The 14740-nt window shown below is 49.7% G+C and overlaps 1 protein-coding gene across 7 annotated transcripts in view; it reads left to right on the top strand.

The window, feature by feature from the left end:
• Positions 1 to 3262: 3262 nt before the first annotated feature.
• The window catches only part of SLC5A10 (solute carrier family 5 member 10), a 45989-nt gene continuing 34511 nt past the window's right edge, over positions 3263 to 14740 (top strand). For 6 of the 7 annotated variants that reach the window (XM_064520084.1, XM_064520083.1, XM_064520082.1 and 3 more), the window contains exons 1-6: positions 3263 to 3413; positions 4094 to 4165; positions 4664 to 4768; positions 5376 to 5435; positions 5645 to 5749; positions 13020 to 13125. In XM_064520084.1, the coding sequence (XP_064376154.1) occupies positions 3279 to 3413; positions 4094 to 4165; positions 4664 to 4768; positions 5376 to 5435; positions 5645 to 5749; positions 13020 to 13125 (583 nt within the window). In that variant the 5' untranslated portion in view covers positions 3263 to 3278. The remainder of the gene's footprint in view (positions 3414 to 4093; positions 4166 to 4663; positions 4769 to 5375; positions 5436 to 5644; positions 5750 to 13019; positions 13126 to 14740) is intronic. The other variant, XM_026095208.2, reaches the window with a different exon arrangement.

Below are 14740 nucleotides of genomic sequence, written 5' to 3'. Positions count from 1 at the left end.
TGGACTAAACAGATGGGCAAGCACAGCGACAGCTCTGAGAAACAGGACTTGGGGACCAAATAGCCTGAAACCTTCAATTTTTTTAATGAAAATCCAAGCCTTCAACACTGACTTTAGTCAGTGCACATGTGAGGTAGTTTGTTAAATGGCGTTGTGTAGGTAGAGGGCTCTTCTGAACAGAAAATCTTGACTTAGCGAGTCCTAGTGCCACAGGACATTTAGGTTTTGTTTGGTTTAATCTCACTAAATTAGAATATCCTACAAATGAGTGTAAAAATCTTTGGCATGTCCAAAACTAGAAGTGAAAAGTAACCTGTGTTGACACCATTTTTCTCTGCTTCAGTCTTCCAAGGGCATGAATGAGCTATAGCTAGAGTTGAAAATAACTTTGATTTGCTTTTAGAGATAAAAGCTGCCTTTGTTTTTCTCCCCTCTTTGTGTTGGCACAGCACCTGACAGTTTGGAGGCTTGGACACTGACTGGAATACTTAGGGTATTGCCAGCAGATTCAGCAGTGATGTATTCAGCAAGTGCGATTAATATTTTACTTAAGCAATTCCACATTTCTGTTCAGACAGCACTACTTCATTCTGTGAGCTTATTTTTCATGAGATTGTTCTGTTTGATTTCTGTAGTCCTGTCCAGAGAGGTATGTTCTGCCTCTATCAGATGTCAGAATACAACACTGTACCTGGGTTATATTTTAATGACAATAGGTTATTAAACAGTTTGGTGATGTTACTAGATACACTAAGCTGATGTATTAACACTTTTAAGTGCTTTGAATGTGTTCATGCAGGTTAAATTCCAGCTGAGGAGTGAATATTCTCTCACCAGTGTTCAAAACTACTTCTGGATGCTTCAGTGGCTGTTTCAAATACCAGAGGAATATGGTGATCTGTTTCTGTGATATACATTAGTTGCTGTGTATTTTTGTAGTGAAACCTTGTGGTAAGTGGTTGGAAAGTGTAGTGCCTCTTGAAGTACATTAGTCAGCCAGGCATCCAAAGCATAAAGCTGTGATTACTAAATACCAGGAAACATTAAATTTGGATGATGTTTCCCCTATCACTCCTGAAGTAGAGCTCTAAGGATTGAGGAAGGGTGGTTCAATAAAACATCAAGAATACTATTGCAGATAAAAGCAATGTGTAACAATGCTTTGCTCAGTAGTTTAGAACAAGTGAAGAACAGCATATCCATTTCATGAAGTTCCAGCTGGTCAAGGTCTATGATGTGAACTGGTGTAAGTAACCTTGTCCCGGTCAGTGGGGGACCAGTGTGAAGTAAAGGCTTGCAGAATTCAAGCTCATCTGTTCTGAGCAGAATAAAGATTCACAGTGCGTAATACTGTGACTTGTAGATTCATCTAACAGTAATCTCCCCTGCAGAGCTGAGTGTCTGCAGCTTATTTTGGTACTTGGGTGTGTCCGAGTGTTTCAGAGTATTTTTCTCCCCTCCAAAAAGGGTAGCTGCTATTGAGAGTTTGACTGTAGGACTCTGTCCCATTCAAATGATCCTGAAAGAAATGGTTTAGTTTCCAATAATTTATTCTTATTTTTTGTCTTGGGTAATTGCCATGATTTTGGCAGGGGAGGTGTAACCCCCCCCAGCTGCTCGTTTCACATTGGCCTTTGGAGGAATAGCTTCATCTCTTCTATGACTGTTTCTGCTGATGGGCCATTGCTGGTTTGCTTAGGGTCCACCAAGGATGTCTGTGTAAGTCCTGTGTCCTATCGGTGGTTTAGTATGTAAAAAAACCTCCAACTCTTGGCTAATTCAGTGCAGTCTGATTACTGTATTGATTAGGAATAAGGAATTTTGAATCAACGCTGAGATAAGACTGGATTGCTGGCCCTTCAGCTTTTCATAGTACCGCAACGGTTGAAACAGAGCAAAGCACTTATGTCTTCACTCAGCCACTTTTTATACCTCTCATCACAAAATAACTGCAGAATTATCTAATCTCTGTGTACTTTTCTCAGAAGCAAAAATGTTGGGTCACCAGAAATACCAGCTGTTCTTGGAGCTATTTCTCTGGAATACTTCATTAAAGAACATACACTTTGTGGAATGAAAGAAACTGCCTTATTTAGCAAATCTTACAGTAATGAACTAGTCAAAAGATCATGCAAATTCTTTCCAGGTTGATGATATCTGCAAGAAAAAGATCAGGCTTTGGTTTACAGCTTATGGGACAAGCACTTATGCTAAGATTTCTTTTTTAATTGCAAACATAATTTCTGCTTGATTAAATTTAAATTAAAAATTGTGGGTTTAGTAGCATTTTCCCTAAAACAACCCTCATAGGTGCATGTGGCAAAATGTCTAAACTAATTTTAAACTTTTTTTTTTTAGTTTGGTTTACTAATGAAACACAGATTATGCAGTCTGTGTGCCTGTTAGAGCTTTTGATTAATCTTAACCATGAAAGGAGTAATAGCTGCCAAGACTTTAAATTTCTATAAGTTTGATGAAAATAGGTGGCTAGAGGAAAGAAGCCTTGATAGTTTCTTCTCCAGCAATTATCTAGATCTAAGACACCTCTGCAAACAGAAGGGCTTTTGTAAGCCCACACCTTGAGAATCTGCATTGGAAAAACAGGTTAAATGTCTGTGTTTGGAACAGCTTGGACAGGAACATGCAGCTGCTTGAACACAGGTAAACACAGCAGATGCAACATGTCCTTAGGATGTAGCTGCTTGTTGGTGAAGCGCTGAAATCAAGAGATGTTCTGCACTGTGCTGCCTTCTGCCTGTCCCCAGGAAGGGTGATGGGGAAAATGGATGGTTTAAGGGGCACTGCATGAGATCTTAGGCTTACTCTAGAACTGCTTTGCTTTCACCCTGTGGTGCCTCCTTCCAGAACAAATGAAGGGGAGAAGGGCCTGAAGTTGCAGAGGCTTGAGCTGAGAGAAAGGTGGAGGGAAGGCCTGGGGTGAGAGACTGGAGGAACGTTCTCACGTACGGACATCTCAGCTCAAACTGAAATGTAACTGAAAAGTTTCTGTTGTGTTGGCAGTGAACACCTTGGTGTTAATGGCCTGACAGCTGCCTGATTTACTGGTCCTGACTGTGGTAGCTTGCAGCTCTCAGCAGCTGTACGTTAGTAAAATAGCAGGGGGAGGCAGAAACTAGGTTCTCCTTGGACAGCTGAACTGCCCACACCACCACCTTTAGAAGCAAAAATTGTAGTGCTTGCTTGTTTAATGATTGATTCCTTCAGGCAGCTAGTGAGTTACTGATTTGGTGGTGATCTTTTTGAGGTTTTTGCTGAGGATGAAGAAAGAAGCAGTGGGGATGATGGCGGTTAATTCCACTGCTGGATCCTTTAGCTCCTTTCAGCAATTTAGCATTGCTGATCTTATTGTCATAGTGGCTTATTTTTCCTTAAACATTGCAGTGGGAATATGGGTAAGAGCATTCTTTGTTTTTGGTTTCTGCTTTCCTGTTTAACCTTGTGAAATACTCAGTTTTCTTTTTTTCAGGGCTGGCTTCTCTCTGTGGAATTGTATTCTGAAAGCCTCCAATATTTTCCTGTTGTGATGTATTTTGCATTTATGTTATGTGTTTTGTGTTATTTGCTGTATTCTGTTGTATATAACCTTCACTTCTTTCACTATGTGGAAGGACTCCTATCGACTTAAAATGAGGTGGAATTCATCATGGCAAAAACCTGTCTCCTAGCCTCCAGCCTTTCGGATGTAAGCAGATCTGACTCTGTCTGTTAAAAGGCATTGAGATAAATGTGCTGGTTAACACAAAGAGCCCTCAGCTACCTGCACTTTGAGACAAAGGCTCTCTAAAGCCATTTATTCTGCCTTGCAGAAAAACTATAACCAAAGCCTGGCCCTATTAGCCGCCTTGTCTGCTCAGCATCAAGGTCTGACTAGCTCATCCTCTGCGATGCTGTCTCTCAGGGTGCCTCCTTTGCTGTTCACAGCTCCATGTGCTCAGGGCGAAGCCACCATTTCATGTAATTATGCTCGAGCTGCAGAGCTCTCATTAATTATCCAGAGTCTCCTGTCTCTTGGTTGCTGTCTGGGAGGGTTTGCAGGGAAAGAGCGTTGTGTGCTGATCCTCTGCGCTCTCAGTCTTCCTGCAGGGTGAACAGGAACACAGTCAGTGGCTATTTCCTTGCTGGCAGAGACATGGCGTGGTGGCCAGTAAGTAGATACCTTTGGCTGTCTTGTGACACTTGGGGCAGCAGAGACAGCCAGTGCCAGTCCCCCTCCCACTGAATTCCCACTTCTGCACTCTTCCTTTTTCCCCTGGTTGCCAGCATTTCTCCCTGCCACATATACCTCATTCTGCTGGGTGCAGGGTCCCTTGCGGACCAGGATTCGCACCCCCGATGGCTTCCCCTTGTCTTGCACAAGGGCTGCTGGAGTTGCCAGTCCTGTTTTCCTTCCGTTGGTTGGTCTGCCATTGCTTCTGGGAATGGCTGTGAGGTCTGGGCTCTGGTGCTGTAGTCTGCAGACTGGTTTTGCCACCTTCTTTTGCAGAACTGGCCCCTTAGGCCTGCACTTCTAGGGAAGCATCAAAGCTGGTCCAGCTCGTGTGGTCGTAGGTCAGGAGGAGGGAGCTAGCGTTCAGCGAGCGAGTGCCGGGCTGGTGTGTGCCAGTCTGCGTGTACCCACCGCACCTCCTGTTTCGATCCACAGATTGGGGCCTCTCTTTTTGCCAGCAGTGAAGGATCAGGGCTCTTCATTGGACTGGCTGGGACTGGCGCTGCCGGGGGAATCGCTGTCGCTGGCTTTGAGTGGAATGTAAGAAACGTGTTGCGTTATGAAGAGAGGGAGTTTCTTGAGCCGCGTAGCAGCAGAGGGCCTGTTTCACAGCAGCTCCCCGTAAAGTCTCCGAAGGCTTGAGAGGAGTCGTGCAGGGGATGATGAATGCAACCCTGCTAACTCAGCTTCCCCATCCCTCCCCTCATGTCCAGTGCACGTACGGTGAGTTTGGAGTCAGCCAAGTCCATGTGCTCTGGGAGCAAGCTGCTTTCAGATGCAGAGCTTCCCAGTCCAGCCCCTGCATGACCCCAGTAGGAAGGCTGCTGAACTGATAGGTCACCAATTCACTGCTTTCTCACACATCACTTCCAAAGTCCTTGGGTTCTGGGGCATGAGTACAACGTTTGGCTTGCTTGGTACTCAAGGAGTTAGTAGGAAACTTGTGGATATTTGCTGAGTCAATAGCTTAGGGGCTGAGAGAGGGGCAGGCTCGTGCTGGGTGCCCGGTGTGGCCTCATGCACCTGCCATTTGAAGCCACAGATGTGCATCTGAGGGCGAGCTGGGGCATGGTGGATGTGGTCTAGCATCGTCGAGCTGCAGTGGGATCAGTGATTTTTTGGGCCATGCTGTGTTCTTTCCCACCAGGCTACCTACGTTCTCTTGGCACTGGCTTGGGTGTTCGTTCCAGTCTACATCTCTTCAGGGGTAAGTACAGGTCTCCCTGGGCCTGCTGAGGGGAGCCCAGCTTCCACCAGGCCCTTGTGCCCCAAGGGGTGGTATCACCGCTGTCCTTTGAGGCTCCGAAGCCCTGCAGGGTTGCTTTGGGAAGACTGTTCCCCCTTCACCTTCCCTGGGACTGCCCTCAGAGGAGGGCGACTGGGCAGGGCAGTGACCACTCTTTTTCCCTCTTGCAGATTGTCACTATGCCTGAGTATCTCCAGAGAAGGTTTGGAGGTGAGAGAATCCGCATGTACCTCTCTGGCCTGTCGCTCCTGCTCTCCATCTTCACCAAGATCTCTGTAAGTAGCTCCCACTTGACTCTGTGACAGACCCACAACTCGTTTCCAGCTAATAAAAGATTATTTTTGTGCTCAGACCTTGTGTAGCCAAGACAGTGAACAGGGAGAGCCCATGGGCTGGGAGAAGAGCTGCTGCAGGAAGTTCTGGGAGGAGGCAGGGCAGCAGGTGGGAATCCATGGAAAGCTGCGGTCTGCCAACACCCAGTGTGTCTGTAGTTGGGTTCAGCTGTGATGAGCACGTCAGGGGTGTCCCCAACAGATCTGTGGCTCGGTGTCAGGATTCCCAAACTTAAGAGGTTGAGAAGGAACCAAGCTCAGAGGCTGCGTTGTGTGGTCTGTCGTCCTTCACTTCTCCAGCAGTGAGGCTTTCTAATAGGTCCAAATGGGAAAAATCCCTGCTGAATGCAGTAGGGATAAACCAGCAGGTTTGGGTGAGCTGGATTTATGAACTGAAGCGATTGAATCGAGAAGGTGTTCCTCGCCTTAGGGCACACAGGTTTTCGGAGGAAAGGAAGCTTCGTTCCATCTGCAGGATGGCCGAAGCATGTGTAGAAAGCGTCGGATTTTGAGGGACTTTTTCACAAGCATGTTTTCACCTCAGTTTGGCCTCTCTCACAATTCCCTTTAAGCAGCCCAGGCTCCTCTCCTCCTCCTCCTGCCTCCTTGGTAACCATGGGAAGAGTTTATCTGAGGTGAAAGCAGCTTGAGCGCCTGTGGCTCCAGACCTGGAGCAAGCGTGATTTAGCTCGGCACAGACAGTCCTGGGGGGCTGGACACAGTGAGACAGGATTTGAGCCTTAGACGCTCCAAGAGCAAACAGCTCCTAAATGATTCAGAGGAGAAAACCCGCTGGAGGAAGCAATTCTGAGCAGCCCCCTCCGACGGAGGCAGGTAGATCTGATTCATTGCTCTGTTGGGGCTTCTGCGAGTGGATGGCTGGAATAAAGCTTCTCCATGTGGGTGGCTGAAACCAGCCGCTTGCTGTAAGGCTGGAGAAAGCTGCTCGGAGCTGTCGGCAAATAATCCGTCTCCCCACGGAGAGGCGCTCACCGCCCGCTTGTGCTTCCACCAGCTCCGGGGCCGCAAATCCCGGTGGGGCTGCTGGCCACGGGCCCTGGCTGCCGCTCGTTCCTGCCTCCTCCAGGGCAGCGTCCGGGGCTGAGCTGCAGAGCGGAGCCTGCGTGTGCTGTGCCCCAGTCTGAGGGACAAGGGGGACGGAGCAGTCCGAAAACAGCTGTGCAAATATGTGACAGTGCTTAGTGCAAAGTGGCTGCATCTGCCTTGGACCACGTCAGAAGCACGGCCCTCCAGAGCTGCTGGTGCTGGGAGACTCACGGCATGGACTTCCTTTGCTTGTTCATTACTTGTTCCTAAGGTGGTATTTAATGGTGTCAGAACCGTGTCCTCCACTCTGTAACCTGGCAAGTGCTCAGGAGAGCCCGTCTTTGGCCTATGAGCTGCGCTCTGACCTCGGGCAAAGCACGGTACTTAAAAGGCAGGTTGGTCGTGATCTCAAAAGGCAGGTTGTGGGGGGGACAACAGTGCTTCCTACCTGCATGCTTTGAGCATGGCTAGGACCTGCAGAAGTGGTGCTGATGGCTCAGCAGGTGAAGCTGTCCCCTGTCTTTTCCCCCTGAAAAAAAACGTGTCCCATCATGCTGGAGAGCATTCTTACCAGAAAACTGGTGTTCATACCCTTATCACTTATGCCACGGAAAATCCTATGGCATTTCTCCTGAAGTTAGGTTTGGTTATGGTTATTCAGGTAGTTTCAGCAAGTTCTGTCTTCCTGTGTTGCCCTGATGCTCTCAGTTAGATGGAGGCTCTATCTGCCTGTGCTCACCTAAGCAGGGAACTCTGCTTTGTGTCATTAAACAGCTGCTTTGACTTACCCAGGTTTGGCTGCCTCTCTTCCATGCGTGATGTGTGGCCTGGCAGCTGCTGGAGTACCAGATCAGTTTGCAAGTTCGATCAGTGAAATATTGATTATTCTCTGATCCTCCTAATATCCAGTAAATTGTTGTCACTTATTCCTCTTCTGCGTACTGTTTAGGAGAGATCTCCTCCCTGCTCTCGATCAAGGCTGGGGATGAGCTCAAGGGAGATGCTGAAGCAGTCTCTGTCTCTGTATGTTATTAGTCACCCTGGATCTAGGGGAATACCATCTGGTGTTTAAAAGGAGAAGTAACAAGCTGGGATAGCATAGCTGGTGTACTAGTTTGTTCTTGCAGATCTGAATCTAAAGAAAGAAATTGCCAGTAATTTGAGGACTGGTTGTCTTTGAGTCTCTTTCTGGATTATCACAGATGTCCCCTCTTCCCAAAATAGTGTCTTACTATGGCATGAGGAGATATTTGGTCTGTATGGTTTTTACTGGAGCTGTCTCACAAGCCTCTGTGGCTTTGCCCACAAGGGATGGACATCCTACAAATTCGTTATTAGCTTGGGAAACCAGTGGAGACTGGTGTGGCACCCATTGCTTATAGCTGGATGAACTTGCAGATGAATCCTGTGCAATGCCTGCACATATGGGAACCTCTGTGGTTATCCTAGCATTTCTCAGCACTCCTTTGTGTTTGGAGCCTGGGAGACACTCCCAGATAGCTGAGAAAAAACATAGGAAGAGCCAATTCTATAGTTTCTTTGGACTGCTGAGCTCTGCCTGGTCTCTGAGTCACACAGAATCCAGTACAAGAGGAACCAGCCTAATCAAGAGGATTATCCTGTCATCTAGCTCCATTCATGGTGGATCTGAAAAATAAGAGTTGTTTCAAGCAGTGGGTTGGGATGTTGTGTGAGGTGTTGCCACACGCAGAGGAACTGGCCCAATATCCTGTCACTGGTGATGACTGCAGCAGGGGGTGTGGGAGGAAGGCGTGAAACTCGGGGCAATTAAGGCAGTGCTGTCACCCAGCAGAGCTTTCCTCTTGGCCCTCACCGAGGGTTACCTTAAAGCACAGGACTCATTAGCATTGCTTTTCCTGCCACCTCTCCCTGGAGATGCTGTTTCTTTCATGGATCTCCACACCCTGTTCTCCTTAGATGAGATATGTCACTACTGCTCTAATGGCTCTTCTTTTGCGAGGAGTGGGGAAGACGGGCTCTCCTCTCCCGGCACTTACATCTGCTGGACTCAGGCCCTTAATGTTTCGTGGCAGTTCATAGCAGGGTGCAACAGGCCAGCCCTGAAGTCCTGCTGAGGGGACAGTGAGTCTCCCCTGACTGGGAACACGTGAGGATTTACACAGGCATCCAAACTGTGAAGAGCCTGTGTGGACTATTCTGTACCCTGGGTAACTCATTCTACTGGTGCTTTGCCAGTTGTTAAATTCAAGCTGTCCCTAAAGCCAGCTTTCATTGGGAAGGCGTTAACGATGTTGGATAAGAGCAAGCTTCCAAGTGAGGTCACCAGTGGAGGCAGGGTTCTTTTGCTGGATTGTGAAGCCTGACTTCAAAGGATCTTGCTCTCCTTTTACAGTTGAAAGGACTTGTTTTATGAATAGGCCATGCCTGGTTTTAATTGGGTTGTTTTTGTATTTGAGATGTCTTATTAACGACTAAGTCACATGCGCTTTTATTTTTTTCCCACCCTAGCAGAATTAGCAGGAAGGGAGGTGGAGATGCCTTTGCTTCCTCATAGCAGAAGCTTAGACTCATTTGCAGACGACTGCAAAAATGATTAAGCATTGAGAAAGCCAGGAGAAGCAGTTATGAAATGTGTTCTCCAGGGCTGAGTCTTAACAGCTGGGCTCTGGGGATGAAGCAGGGAGTGCTGGAGAAGCAGGCAGTCAGGGTGGGGGGTGACTTACTAGCAGGTGACGAGCCATGGATCCCTCAAGGGGCCATTGGGAGCTCCAGAAGACAGCAAGGACACTGGGCTGGAGCTGTGCTGGGGAGGCTCTGATTGTGTTGGGTTCCTGCTTCATGTTGTGTTGGGAGGAGACGGCTGAGGGCCCTTGGTTGGGTCTTTTCTGCCTCATAGTTGCACCTTGCAATGCAGTGATGACTTAGTTCTCTTGTAGGGTTGTCTGGTGGTCTCTGTGGTTATGAGCTGTGTTTATATCACATCTGTGGTAGAAAGGCATCTATGGAAGAGGAGCTGCTGGTGCAGGTTTTGGTATGGTTGCCACTAAGTTGGTTCCTCTTTAGCAGGGCAGTCCAGGGATGAGTCATTTCTAGGTGCTGAACAGGGCTTTCCCTGAGACATGGCCAAGCTAGAGTGCAGCTGAGGACAAGTACTATCTCACGTAGGAACTTTAGACATAACTGTGGTGGAAAGTCTGGCCCAGTGCACTTGTCGTGGAACAGTCCTTGAATTAGTTCCTCAACACCATGCGGTAACTGCTCTTCTGGTCATTTTGATTTGTGATTTAATCAATGTTGTACCTAGTGTGTGGGCTCATATGCTAGAGAAAGGGCTTTCAGGTTGTCCCAAAGCTGAATGTGCGCTTGCCTACTGAATTTCATGGTTGATAGAGCCCTGCTAGATGTCATGCTTCTTCGTTCTTCCATCTCACGATCCTTTATGGCCCCTCTCCAACACATGATGTAGTCTGGTGTTGTTTCGTGTCTTCTGAAATGAGATGTTTGCCACCGTAGCATGGAGCGATGCAGAGCTTTGGCCTGGGATGTGCTTTCTGGAAAGGCAGGAAGCAGCTCTTGCGTAGCATTTACAATGGAAGTATGAAGTTGTGCATTTTGTTTCTAAGCAAAACATGTCACTGTTCCCCTTAGAATGATGCTGAGGGCAGGGCGCGGGTGGCACTGACTGTCCTTAGCTCCCATGCTTTGAAATTCCTGGAGGAGCTTTGGGAGAAGGAAACACAGAGCTGGAAGGGGATGCAGTGGGGGAAATACTACCATACTGCCACATTACTAATCCCAACTGACTGCTCCCACATGATCAGGCAAGAAGGCTCTGCAGTTTGGGGGTTGGTTTTGGTGGTGTGTGTGAAGAAAGACGTCAAACCAGAGCCGATATGTTGACTGTGGAAAGCCGTCGTGGCCACAGGCAAGGGTGTGGAGCAGGCCGAGGTGTTCTGAGGAGACAGGAGTGGAATCTGCTTGTCTTGCCTCTTCCTGCCTGGCCCTGTCCCCTTTCCCCTCACCGAATAACGTTTTCACTAAAACATTCTAGCTGAGTACTGGAAATTGCTAGATCTCAGCTTCTGGTAGAGAAACGGTCGTGCCTTGGGGGTACGTGGCCCCCTCAGCCTCGGTGCTTCCTTCAGAGGAGGGGCAAAGGAAGGGAGGGAACGAATGTTTCCAGTCTCCTTTCCTTGATGTGCAACTGAAGGCAGGGATATATCCCTGGAAAGCCAGTATAGAGGGAAAGAGAACAAAAATGCGCAGACTGTGCCCACAATGCTGGTGGGCCTCACCACGGTGTTCCCCAGTTTCTGCCACGTCAGGGCCCTGGCTTCGCCTCGGGAAGGGTCTCTCTCCCTAGGAAACATCTGCCCTGTGGGCTGCTGTCCGATCTGCTCAGGGGGCCTCTGAAATCTCTCTGCTTTTGGAGCTCATTCACTGAGACTGGGCCTGAGATGACGTGACCGGCATCTCCCTGCCCCAGCTGAGCTGTTGCGTGGGTTGAATTCTCCAGTGGGCCGAGTCCAGTGACACAAATGGTGGTCACTTTTGGGAAGCCAGTCAGCTTGGCTGAGTTAGTGAGCTGAGTAAGCTGTTAAACGCCCTCCTCCCTTTGCAAGCCAGATCCCGCATCCGCTCCTCTAGCAGAGGGAATGATCCCAGTTTCCCTTGGAGATGCCATTCAAGTGGCAGGAGATGCTGTGGCTGATGGAGGCCAGCCTGTCACGTGGACAGTTGTGTTAGGCATAGGGTCAGCCTGTCCTTCCTGAGCTGAGCAGAAAAACAGAGCTTCTTCCAGGGGTTTTGGAAGGGGAAAAAAACAGAGGAGCACGGACCTCAATCCAGCTCTGCGGCAGCACCTGCCGCTTGTGTTGGAGGATGCGCTTGCACTGGTCTGTGCTGGGCTCCAGGGTCCAAGATCCCTGGGTTCAGTTCCTCCACCTGCTGCTGCTCTCTCTCGGCCAAAAGCAACTTCTGTCACCCGTCCGTGCCTCAGTTTCCCCATCCGAAGGAAATATTCTCCCAGAGATGCTCAGCAAAGAGGTGGTTTGGGGAAAGGCTTTTGCAGCCGGTGCTGGGACCGCCCGTGTGCCCTGCTGAGCGCGGAGCAGTCGCAGATGGAGCCCTGCTCGCCAGGGCCCCACGGCAGGACGGTTCCCGCGAGCGGGGCGAGCCCCGGGCAGCCAGCTTGCTCTGCCCCGTCCTCAGCGCTGCTGAGAGGACCTGAGCTACGTGGCGCGGGGATCCCCTGCTGATAACTCAAGGCGTGCAGACACCAACGAGCAGAGTGAAAAGTCCCTGTACCCGCGGGGACATCCCCTCCTGCCTCGGCAGCCTCTCTGGGGCTGCTACCACCCTTCTGACCAGCCGCAGCTCCGAACGGCTCCGCTGCAGCCGCCGGCGGGCGGGGGAGTGGGAGCTTGGCCTTGGCAGCCTGCTCGAAGGCAGTGTGGGTGCCAGGAGAACAAATCCCGTCAAGCAGAACATGAAATACCAGCTGCACCCACCTCCATCCACGCTACCGCACCCGTCACGTCTGCCCGCTGGGTGCCAGCAGGGCATGAAGGCAGCATGGGTGCCCTGGGCTGGCGAGGACGGAGCGGTGGCCTGGGAGCTCCTGGGGGGGCTGGGCTTCCGGGGGGAGCGTGGCCCCTTCGGTCGGCTCTGAGTGCCGGATCTCCTGGGCTCTGCAAAAAGCACGGTCCAGATGCCACCGGGGGAACAGGGCACTGCCACTGCCAGAGGGAACTTAAGGTACTCAGGTCAGTTAGGGATCTAATCCTGTGGGGAACTGAGTGTCATTAGCCCTCTCCTTTTCTAAAAGGCTGTGGCAGCACCGATGCCCTTAACAGGAGCTGGAAAAATCAGCTTAGTGGCCTTTGCGTCCCACCGTCTGCATCCAAACGGGCTCAGATGCAAAATGACCGCGAGAGCTGCCTGCTCTGCTCCTCGCGGGGGGCTGCAGGAACATGGCCGGGGTCCCGTCTGCAGCAGCGATGTGATCAGTGCGTGGGACCGGGGCCCCCAGCGCTGGCTCCAGCCTGGCACGTGCAATAACACGCGCTTGTTCTACCCATGGTTTTGGTTGTTTCCTTGCCGTGTCTTTCAGCAGCCTTTCGGTGCTGTCTAGCCGGGTGGATGTCACCTGCTGCAGGCACCGTGTTCCTTATCTCGCACGCAGACGGATCTGTACTCGGGGGCTCTGTTCGTGCAAGTCTGTCTGGGCTGGGACCTTTACCTCTCCACCGTCCTGATGCTGCTGGTCACAGCGCTCTACACGATTGCAGGTAGGTTGCTCAGTATTTGCTGGCCTCAAGTCGCTCTTCTTCCACGGAACTGGGCCACTTACACTCCTTTCCCTTTTCTTTTTTTTCCTTTTTCTTTTTTTTTTTCTTCTGGGAGCTCTTTGGGAATTTATACAGCTTTTATCTCAGATAATGGGGTTCATATTTGCTCTCCTATCCAGCTAGTGTTTGTGTCTCCTTCCTGAGTGTCAGCTCAGGCATTGTCTAGATACCTCAGCTCTCCTCTGTGATTATGTGTTCAGGCTTTTCATCTGTAATAACTCGCTCCTCCTCCATCATACAGTTAAGTGCTTTCTTGTGTGTGTACCTATTCGTAAGAGCTATAATCAGGGCTTCTCCCATTACATGACCATTACCATGGAATCTAAAATCTCAAAGGCTAGCTCATTTTCCTCCCACTTGTCCTGCCCATAATACAACTTGCTGCTGTCCATCTGCAGAGCTTTTTGAAGTATTTCCTGCTTTCCTTTAGCATATTTTTTTTTTTTTTGGTGCAGAATTAGTCAATACATTTCCTTTGTAATTCACAGTAAATGAGAGTTTGGAGGTGAAATCAGAAATTGTGAGTGCCTAACTTGCAGTCCTGTACTCGGACCATGCGACCATACATCCTTGCCAGGCTTTTAAGCTGTTCTTCAGCTGAGATGTTCCTTTCCCGGGTAACTCCGGTAGCGACGCCCTGCAGTAAATTTCCCTCAGTATCTTCTCCCAGCCATCAAAACGCAGAACAGCTTAAGTACATCCGAAACGTGGTGGATTTTGCAAGACTTTGGTTTTGAACAAATCCCATCTTGGCTTTTTCCTGCCCACGAGGCTTGTTGTGAAGCAGGGTATTTTAGTCTGAGCTCAGGCAGAGGGTGTGATCACTGCGTCACCCTAATCCTGACAACGTCCCTCCACATCTCAGGCATTGCCTGGAAGGGTGCAGCCCTGAAATACCTGGCTGTGAATCAATGACTTGGGTTGAAATTGGCTTAAGTTTTGACCCATTTTCTCTAGCTCCATTACTTTTAATGCTTTTGATCATACGCTGAGTAATGCCTTTCTGACTAGGTAAGCAGTCCTGGATTTGCAACGAGTCCTGAAGGAAAGCTTGGTATGGAAAGGAGGAAATAGTGTTGACTGAATGGCTGAAGGGGCCCTGCGAAGCATTAAGTGCTGGAAAGATGATGATAACGCTGGGTTGCGAGGGAGAGCTGAGGGGCATACGGAGGGAGAGGCCTGGTATGGCGTTAAGGAGAGGTAGGATGAATGATGGGACCAACATCCTGGCTGTGTGGTCTGTTTGCCGGAGTATCCAAACAGATCTGGGGACATCCCTCTCCTGGGTTATCTAGGAGCAGGGCAGAGCACTAGAAGACCTGCCATACGGATTTGAGGATAAACCAGGGACTTACCACAAGGTCATCTTGCTACCAAGGTCTGGTTTTGGTCCTCCCGGGGTTTCTGGTAGAGAAAAGTCCCGAGCGGGTCGGAGGAGAGCAGAACTGGCGTGCAGAGCCCGGGCCGGGAGGCTGTGTGCACGCTGGCCTCTTTCCCCTGGCTCTCGGCGTGCCGACAACAGGCTGCTCCTGCCGCGAGCTGCCACCGCATCCCC

The sequence above is a fragment of the Dromaius novaehollandiae genome, chromosome 14 (genome assembly GCF_036370855.1).
Source record: "Dromaius novaehollandiae isolate bDroNov1 chromosome 14, bDroNov1.hap1, whole genome shotgun sequence".
NCBI classification, from domain to species: domain Eukaryota; kingdom Metazoa; phylum Chordata; class Aves; order Casuariiformes; family Dromaiidae; genus Dromaius; species Dromaius novaehollandiae.
This window is presented reverse-complemented; position numbering and strand designations above follow the sequence as displayed.